The sequence below is a fragment of the Artibeus jamaicensis genome, unplaced genomic scaffold (genome assembly GCF_021234435.1).
Source record: "Artibeus jamaicensis isolate MK-2021 breed Jamaican fruit bat unplaced genomic scaffold, CSHL_Jam_final scaffold_1964, whole genome shotgun sequence".
In the NCBI taxonomy this organism is placed as follows: domain Eukaryota; kingdom Metazoa; phylum Chordata; class Mammalia; order Chiroptera; family Phyllostomidae; genus Artibeus; species Artibeus jamaicensis.
In genome coordinates this window covers 7,671,822-7,680,507 of record NW_026522030.1, presented here as the reverse complement: position 1 = coordinate 7,680,507, position 8,686 = coordinate 7,671,822, and the positions used below count along the sequence as shown (strand labels likewise).

The following is an 8,686-nucleotide window of genomic DNA, read 5'->3' as shown; positions in this document are numbered from 1 at the left end:
TATGTATAAACTGATAATGAACATTAATGTTTTAGCATGCAGTTTGGATACAGTATATATAATGTGTTAAGGTTTTTAGGTTCTCAAGTTTAAATTGCACTATGCCATTAACCTTGTCCTGGAGGGTAGGGGGCGTCTACGAGATTTGGAGGTAACAACTGGGTGGATGCATTTGATCTTGGTCTTTGGCAAAACAAGTAAATGTCTTGTGGAATATCTGTTTCTTCACTGGAATGTCATTGTAAGAAAGCAGCTCGCTGAGGAGCATAAGCCCAGCCTGGCATTTTATGATGAGACAAGTCCAGCCACCTCTTAACAGGATATTCCCTCTCTGCTGGACATTGTGCCGGGCACATTCAGACATCCCATTAAATCCTCTGAGTCTTAGGGCTGACTTCCTTTTGCAGACAGAACTGGAGTTCAGAGAAGTTAAGTGACTGGCTCACAGCTCCCCAGTTGGTAAGTGGTGGATCCTGGTTGGTCTTACGAAGAGATTTCATAGGGTTTCGTTGAAGATGTTGGCTACACTGGCCAGACAGATCAGTCCAGCCAGCTTTTTAACCACTCCACCTTTTACACTGCTCTCTGACAAGTCACTGCATCTCTTCCTCGGACTTCATGCCAAAGAGAGTTAACACTTCCACCACTTCTACCTTTGAGGGGCCTACGGTGTATTCGACCGAAAATTAACTTGCATTTTGAGATATTTTGTTGTGTGGAGCTGTCTGGAGCAGGTCTGACCTCTGGAATACCGAGAGCTGGAAGTGCAGCCCACCCGCCTGACTGGTATACCGGAGACACCAGGGAAGACGTTCCCAGATGCCCAGGAGGAGGACAGCACTGCCCCAGGGTTAGGCCTACTGAATGCGAGAATAGGAGACTCTATCACGTTTCCTTATCTGAAAGTAGTGAAACCAGTGTCTTTCCTTATTTGGATGCGTATAAGCCACTTCAAGCGCATAAGTCCTATTTTGACTTTGCAAGTCTTCCTCACCTTCCTGGCTGGCTCCCCCTGAAAGAAGTGGTTGAACTTGTGGAGACTCAGTTTCACCTAGGAAGGGGGATGACGTTTACTTAACTCTGGGGCAGTTGGCCGCAGTGCAGACGCAAGTGCCTCCCCAGGTTTCCCCGTTTCTCCCGACCCTGAGCCCACATGAGCTCATCGCCTGACGGACCTACCACAAGGCTGGGCAGCAGGGATGTGTGAAGAGGTGAAGTCACTGGGGGGAGCATGAGCCCCTGCTTCGGTGTCGTTACCTTTGGTGGCACCAGGGGAGAGGCAGGTGCTGGTCCCCTGGTGGGATACGTTGGTGACTCCAATTTCGTAATGGAGAACTTTTTTTCCATTTTTCTTCACTTCTTAAGACCATTTGGTTTTTCACTACATGTGAAATATATGTCTTGGCAATTTTGGAATATCTTGTACATTAAGGCCCCTAAGAATTTACAGAAGCTAATTCTATTAAACTCACAATGTGGAGAGCAGATAAACCAACACCATTTTGGGCCTCTGAAAGCTTATTTTACAAATCCAGAAAACCAAAAATATTAACATAATTGTGGTAGTGTTTTAAACACTTTTTGAGACTGTTTTAGAGCCCTGGGCCACCAGGTAATATTAAAACCGGGGAAGCAGAAATCAGGGTTTTAGACACTGCGGAAATGGCAGCTTGTGGTCAAGCAGCAGCCCGAGCGCCCAAACCCTACCTAGTTTTCTTTGGTTCCTAGAGGCTGTCATGTAAAATGAAAGCCAGGGCCCCCTGCCTGCGGGCCTGCAATGGGAACTAAGGATTTGCATCTATCCAGGCAGGGGGGGTCCGCTTTACCTCTTGAGTGAGAACGTCAGTGCTTGGTGGAGGGGGGTCAGCTCCACCCAGCACCCAGTCTTCTCAGCAGGGCCTCTGCCTCTACCAGGAGGAATCAAAACCTTTTTCTCCAAATCCCAGATTTCCTTTGATCCACTGACCCTGCCTGCTTTCACCTTTAAACTTTCAGACTCTTAACACTCCATAAACCTCATACCCACGAGGTTGCACCAGCAGCAGCTGAGTGAGCACGCCCTCCCTGCTGGTAAGGGCTCTGCCCGCCCCTCCCCATAATCCCACCCTTCTCCTGCCCTAGTTCTGTTGAGTAGATGAATAAATGAGTACATACAGACCATTTTTTTTACTGGGACTGGTGGCAAAGTAAAGAGAAAACTGCAAGGAGGAGACATATTTGCTCACAGAATTGAAGCTCATTTTACCAATTTTTTAGCAACCCAATAAAAAGAACAACTCAAAAAAAAAAAGTGAACGAGTTCAGAGCAGCTCCAGTGAGACATGCAGCTTGCTCTCTGGGCTAGAAAGGTTTCTAGGGACAGCAGTTGTCCCCGTCCCGTGCACCCTCAGAGCTCCCACCCAGAGGTGGTCTCACACCCTCCCTCACCACGTCAGCTTTCAGAGGTTCTCATATAGCAGGACGCTGTTCCCAGAAGCAAGCACATGGTCTAACCGGCCCGTGGATTGTACAAATAAACAACACTACAGGGGAAGACAACCACACACTCGGCTCTGCAGTCCCCATAACCAGCAGCAGCTGGGAGAGGCTTGGTTCCTTGTCAGGAACAGATAGATGCTCACCCCATACTCCAAATGAACTGCTTGGTCCAAAAGATGGAGAAGATGAGCAAGACAGTGACGCTAAGGATGATAGCCATCAGGTAGGCAAACATCCGGAACTGAGGGTTGTGGAAACACTCCCTCAGAGAGTAGTGGCTGGAGATGGGAGCGGGCAGGGGCGTGGTGGCAGGGGCCATGGCCTGCGGGTCCTCAGTCCGGCTCCCGGGCCGGGGGTCCAGTTCCAGCGTGTAGATTCCGGGCTGGCGCAGGAAGTAGCAGCTCTTGGGCTGGTCCTTGAGACAGAGCTGGTGACCTTCCAGGATGATGCGGAGGGGCTCCAGGCGGAGCAGGGTGAGCATGGCCATATCTGTGGGCAAGTCAGTGACAGGCTGTCCGGAGGCCAGCACAGTGGGCTGGCGACAGAGTGGGCACAGCAACTGGCGCTGGGCTGGAGTCACCAGGCTGAGGTGGGCCAGGCATTCCACGCAGAAGGAGTGGCAGCAGTCCAGCACTTTAGGGGTGTGGAATGTGTTGTTGAAGGGGTTCCAGCAGACGGGGCACTCGGGCTCCCGGCCCTGCTGCTCGGCCATCCTCAGGCCAGATACCAGGAGGCCCGGCAAGAGACGTCCTGACAGGAAGAGAAAAGGAGCCAAGGAACACACCCATTAAGCTCGGTGCCTGTGATTGGTGCTAAGTGTCCCATGGGTTATCAAAAGGCATTACCAAGCCCTGGCTGGTGTAGCTCAGTGGATTGAGCACAGGCCTGCGAACCAGACAATAGCGGTTCGATTCCCAGTCAGGGCACATGCCTGGGTTGCAGACCAGTTCCCTGCAGGCCAGTTCCCAGCAGGGGACGAACGAAAGGCAACCATACATTGATGTTTCTCTCCCTCTCTCCTTCCAAAGATAAATAAATAAAATATTTTTTTTTAAAAAGGCATTGCCAACCACGCTTCACAGGTGAAAACGTTTCAAGTCAACAAGATGAAGTGACTTGTTCCAGATCACCCAATCCTCAGCTGTAGATTTAAGGCTGGTGCTCCTGTAGATTCCCCTCTACTGGGGCGAAGACGTGAGCCACCCCACTACTAATGAGCTGCCACCAGAAGAGACTGGACCCCAACTTTGGAAATGGTAAAAATAGTCCTTATGCTCCATGTGACCGCCCTTGGCTTCTCGGACTGCGGGAAGAGGGAGGGGAGCCACAGTCTGTGGTGTGTGCCAGAGGGCAACTCCTTCCTTCCCTGCAGCCTCCAATCCCTGACTAGCACGGAGATGGACTCTGTGAATTCCCCAGTCCGCCCCTCCTCTGGGAACAAATGCCGGGCAGGCCCTCTTTCCCTCCTCCCATTTGGCTACAGGGCCAAGCATCCAGAGCCCATGTGCCCAGTCCTTGTGCAGGGCACTGGGTTGATCTGGCAAGGGAGCTCCTGGCAAGCTTTTCCCCTTGACCCGGAAGCTTGGAGGCTCCCCTACACTGGCCCCCAGACCCCTTCCGAAGCCTCCTCCCAATACTTGGCCTCCCCTGGTTCTTCCTCCCTCCCACTGTCCCAGAAAACCTACCTGAGCTTCAGTTGGCCCTAGAGTAGTCAGCAGACTACCCTGAAGGGCCTGAGGCTCCAGTCTCTCCCTTCCCTGAATCTCTCTCTCCAAAAAGCTTTGAAAAGCTGCCTTCTCGCCACCAACCCTGGGGCCCGTCTCCATGGCAGCGCACATACAGCACCTGGAGCTGCCAGGTGGCCTGGGCTGAAGTCTCTTGAGCACACCTGCTTGCAGTGAAGGTCAGAAAGCTGCCCAGGTGGTGGTGGGGTAGGGGGGTGTGGGACCAGAGTTCCCCCAGGGCTTGGCAGACAACCAACCCTGGAAGCCAAGTATGTGGGCAGTCCCTTCGAGACCGAGGATCGTTGGCTGGAGAGGGAGGGTGGCAGTTTCCTTTTTCTAGATTGTGGAGGAGGTAAGTGAGCCTTCTCGGCTTCCTCTCTCCTGGGTCCTTATTCTTTTCTAAAGTGACTGAAACCTCCTTCTCACACAAAGGGTCTGCCTGCCCTGCACTTTAGTGGCGGTGAAATTCACCTATGTGCCCAGTCCAAAATCTCCAATATCCGATTCAGCAAGTCCTCTCCAGCCCCCCACTGATCATTTCATGTGCCCAAGAAGCTGCAGCCGGAACACAGCCGGCTTCGGAACTGAGTCCGGAGATCTTCCAGCCCAAAGGTTGCCCATCCCGACCCTTGGGGGCTTAAAAGGGGGAATCGGGAAGGAAAGAGGAAAGAGGTCTCCAGTGAAACACTTAGCTTTTCTCATATTAGTTATTTGAATAAACTAAAGAATTGAACTGCTGAGGAAAAAAAAAGTTTAAAAACCATTTCTCTGCCCCAACCATACATTCTGCAGGTGGTGGGTAAGAAGTGACTGTCACCCAAGGTCACCCAGCTGGGACTTCCAGTGATAAAGGCAGAACACTCATCCATTCGGTTACCTGCTGCATGTCTTATTAACTAACCAGACAGTGTTGGCATTTTCTCAGGAGACTCCTCATGGCCATGAGGCCCTTGGGGTAGGAATCCGGGAACTGTGTAGGGGGCACCAGGACGCAGTGACTCTCCCCACAGCCCCTGATATGACATCATCTGCCCTGACTGAGCTGATGTGTAAAGCAAAACCCGCTTGTTCTCTGTCACTCGTGGCCAGAACTCTGTCAGGGCTCCGTACAGGGGAGACAAAACAGAGAACTGCAGGAGAGTAGAACAGCTCTGACCGGAGCTGGGGTGGTTGGCGGAGGACCCGTACCCATGAATGCCCTCTGCAGGGCGTTTGTCCACATGTCACCACTGTTGACACTTCCAGGCACAGCCACTGCATCAGCTCAGGCCCACTATCGCCCAGGCACTGTGCCAGGCATCAGGTCAACAGTGGTGACAGGACAGCCATGACCTCTGACCTCATGACCTTTTGGGTCTAGCAAGGGAAAGAGACATTTAATGACTAATGGGCACATAAATAAAGAGAGAATTTTAATGAATGCTATACAGGACAAAAAGGAAAATGGGCGGAGGGGGGGAGGCGGGTTACTGCTTCAGGTGAGACCACCAAGGAAGGTTTCCCCAAAGAGGTGACATGAGAGCTGAGACTGAGGGAAGGGAAGAGTCCAGCTGTGCAGAGGGGAGGGAGGACATTCCAGGCGGAGGGAATAATGTGTACGAAAGCCCCATGATGAGAAGCGGTCTGCCAATGGAGGAAGCAGAGGGAGGCCAGGGTGACTGAGGTGCACCGGGTGGAGCTGGGGTGAGCAAATGGCTCAGGCTGAAGCTGGAGAAGGAAGAGGCAGGTCCTGAAAGCTCGTAGGGGGAGGGGGACTTGATCCTGTCTCTGGGTTTTTGTTTGTTTGTTTGTTCCTGTTTTAAAACCCCCTTCCACTGCAGGGCAGAGAACACACCGAAAGGAACAGAGAGGAAATGGAAGGCCGCTGAGGGGCTCCAGCGGTGGTCCTGGCCGGGGTGCTGGTACTTGACTCAGGCCGGGGAACGGCAAAGAAGATCAAAGGGAGGAGGCGGCAGGTGGCTCTGGAGATGGAATCAAAAGCACCTCCCAAGAAACTTTGAACAGCAAAGATTCTGGAACCTCTCAAGGCTCATGACCCCAGAGCCAGTGCTTACTGGGTCTGTGACTCCAAAGGAATAGCTTAACCTCTCTGTTCCTCATTTTCTTCTTGTGACAAAGAAGCTAAAAGTAGGGCAAAGCTCTTAGATAGAGGCAGGCACCCAGTAAAAACCATGTATGGGGTACCTGGCATTATCACGGCAAATGGATTTGAGAGAGAAAAAAGGTCAAGGCCAACTTCAAGTGTATAAAAGGTTTTATGCACTGAGCTTTGAAGAGCCTCCAAATTTCAGAACATGTCAGAAAGAGACCTTCATTGTTTATCAAAAGTCTTAAGATTGCCTGGACTGGTGTGGCTCAGTTGGTTGGGTATTGTCCTGCAAAGCCAAAAGGTCACCAGTTCGATTCCAGGTCACGGCACATGCCTGTGCTGTGGGCCAGGTCCAAGAGGCAACCAATCGATGTTTCTCTCTCACATGGATGTTTCTCTCCCTCACTTTCTCTCCTCCATTCCTCCCTGTCTATAAAATCTTTAAAAAAAATTAAAAAGCCTTAAAATGTATATAGCCTTGATTCAGCAGTTCTCCCACTGGGAATCTATCCCATGGAAATAATCCAGGAAGGACCTGTGCAAAGATTCGATTACAGAAATACCCATCAAAACTCTGCTCTGATTGTGAAGAATTGAAAACTACCTAATTATCTAATAGAGGGACATTGATTAAATAAATTCTGCTCCATCCATATAAAGAGACATTCTGTAGCTTTAAAAATGATATGATAGCCCTGGCTGGTGTGGTTCAGTGGATTGAGCGCTGGCCTGTGAACCAAAAGGTCACCAGTTTGATTCCCAGTCAGGGCACATGCCTGGGTTGCAGGCCGGGTTCCCAGCGCAAGAGGCAACCACGCATAGATGTTTCCCTCCCTGTCTTTCCCTCTCCCTCCCTCTCTCTAAAAACAAATAAAGTAAATAAAATATACTTTTTTAATTTTTAAAAAGGAAAACCTATAGAGGGAGAGAAGCATCTCTATCGGTTGCCTCTAGTACACGCCCCGACATGGGGACCAAGCCAAAAACTCGGCCACGTGCCCTGACAGGGAATCAAACCAGCAAACTTTCACTTTGTGGAATGACACCCAACCAACTGAGCCACACTGGTCAGGGCTGTGCTACGGCCCTTAAGGATCTCCCGTTCCCCCCAGCACTGACCTACGTACGTTTCTGAAGTTCCACGGCCAAACTACAAAGAGGAGAGTCGATCACTGTTACCTCAGCATGGGGCCCTCAGATGTCCACCTGTTGCAAGCCCCGTCAGAGCCCCACCCTCTCCAGGAGACTCTGCCCAAGTGTCCAGCCACCACTCACCCCCCAGCCAGTACAGCTCAACCCCAGCAAGTCCTAAACACGACCCCAAAGGCATCGCCTCTGTCCATGACCATGTCAGTTCGCCCAATACTAATTGTAGAACCACCCCAAAGTTTTCAGCCTCAAGAGAGAATATTTTTATAGCACCTCACAGTTTACAAAGAGCCCTGGTCCTTGCTAGGCTAAGTGGGGTATGAAAACCTTTTACAGTGTGTTTCCATTTGCATAAGGCCATTTGGTTCTTTAAACCTGGGAAGAAGGCAGGCCGGGGAGTAGAAAGTGCAGGTTTTGGAACCAGACAGGCTTTCTTGCTGTGAGGACTTGGACTAATGGCTTAAGCTCAGTGAGCTTCACTGTCCTCTGTGAAATAGACTACTTATCCCCACTTACAGGGTTGCTGTGAAGAAGGAATGGCATTTGTGACTTGCCCAGCAAGACATAGCAGGCGCTTGATACATAGTGTGATGTTCTGATACCCATTTTATAGAGGTGGAAGCCAAGCCTTAGAATGCTGAAGTGGCTTCCCAAGGCTTCACAGCTGAAGAATGACCAAGCTTGAAAAATGATTCCAGGAGTCCCACCTCCCTGGCCATTGTTCGCCTGGACCGTGCTGCCTCTGGGGCTCCAGAGCACTCTGACCGAGGCCTCCATGAGCCTCTCTGGCTCCTTACCTGTGCTCAGAGCCTCCTCTGCCTCCTCCTTTCCCCAGTGCAGCGTGGCCGTGTGTGCTCTGACTTTTCCCAGCCTGGTTTCCTGGCAGTGGTGGGCGGGTCTCATTTGCATGAGACCTTCAGGCTGCTCCTGGCCAGCTCTCTCTATTTCAGGTTTTCCTCTTCCTTCCGATGACTTTGGACTGACTCTCTGGTCACAGGGGACAACCTGAAAGCTTTGGTTTCATCTTCCTCCTATGAGTCACTCTTGGTTTTTCTCAAAGAGTTTTGAAGTCCACTCATCTTGCAGGCCTCTGTTCCGACTGGGTTGGTCGCCTGCCATCATCTCTGCTTGCACTTGCCCTTGGTGTGCTCAGTGTGCTGACCACCTTGACGGGAAGGGGGGGTAACTCTGACGCCAGGTCTGCCTTTCAACCCGGAGAGACACTTTCCTACTCTGAGCCCCTACA

At 51.2% G+C, this 8,686-nt stretch overlaps 1 protein-coding gene across 2 annotated transcripts; it reads right to left on the bottom strand.

Annotated features, from left to right (window-relative positions):
• Positions 1 to 2,165: 2,165 nt before the first annotated feature.
• RNF183 (ring finger protein 183) lies at positions 2,166 to 8,402 on the bottom strand. 2 transcript variants are annotated; one of them, XM_053656426.1, is made up of 2 exons: positions 8,238 to 8,402; positions 2,166 to 3,228 (listed from the first exon to the last, which is right to left on the bottom strand). In XM_053656426.1, the coding sequence occupies exons 1-2, from the start codon at positions 8,347 to 8,349 to the stop codon at positions 2,618 to 2,620; spliced, it is 723 nt and encodes a 240-aa protein (XP_053512401.1). In that variant the 5' UTR covers positions 8,350 to 8,402; the 3' UTR covers positions 2,166 to 2,617. The 2 variants fall into 2 exon arrangements, with proteins under 2 accessions (XP_053512401.1, XP_036995348.2); XM_037139453.2 differs by lacking the exon at positions 8,238 to 8,402 and adding an exon at positions 4,164 to 4,375.
• Positions 8,403 to 8,686: the final 284 nt, after the last annotated feature.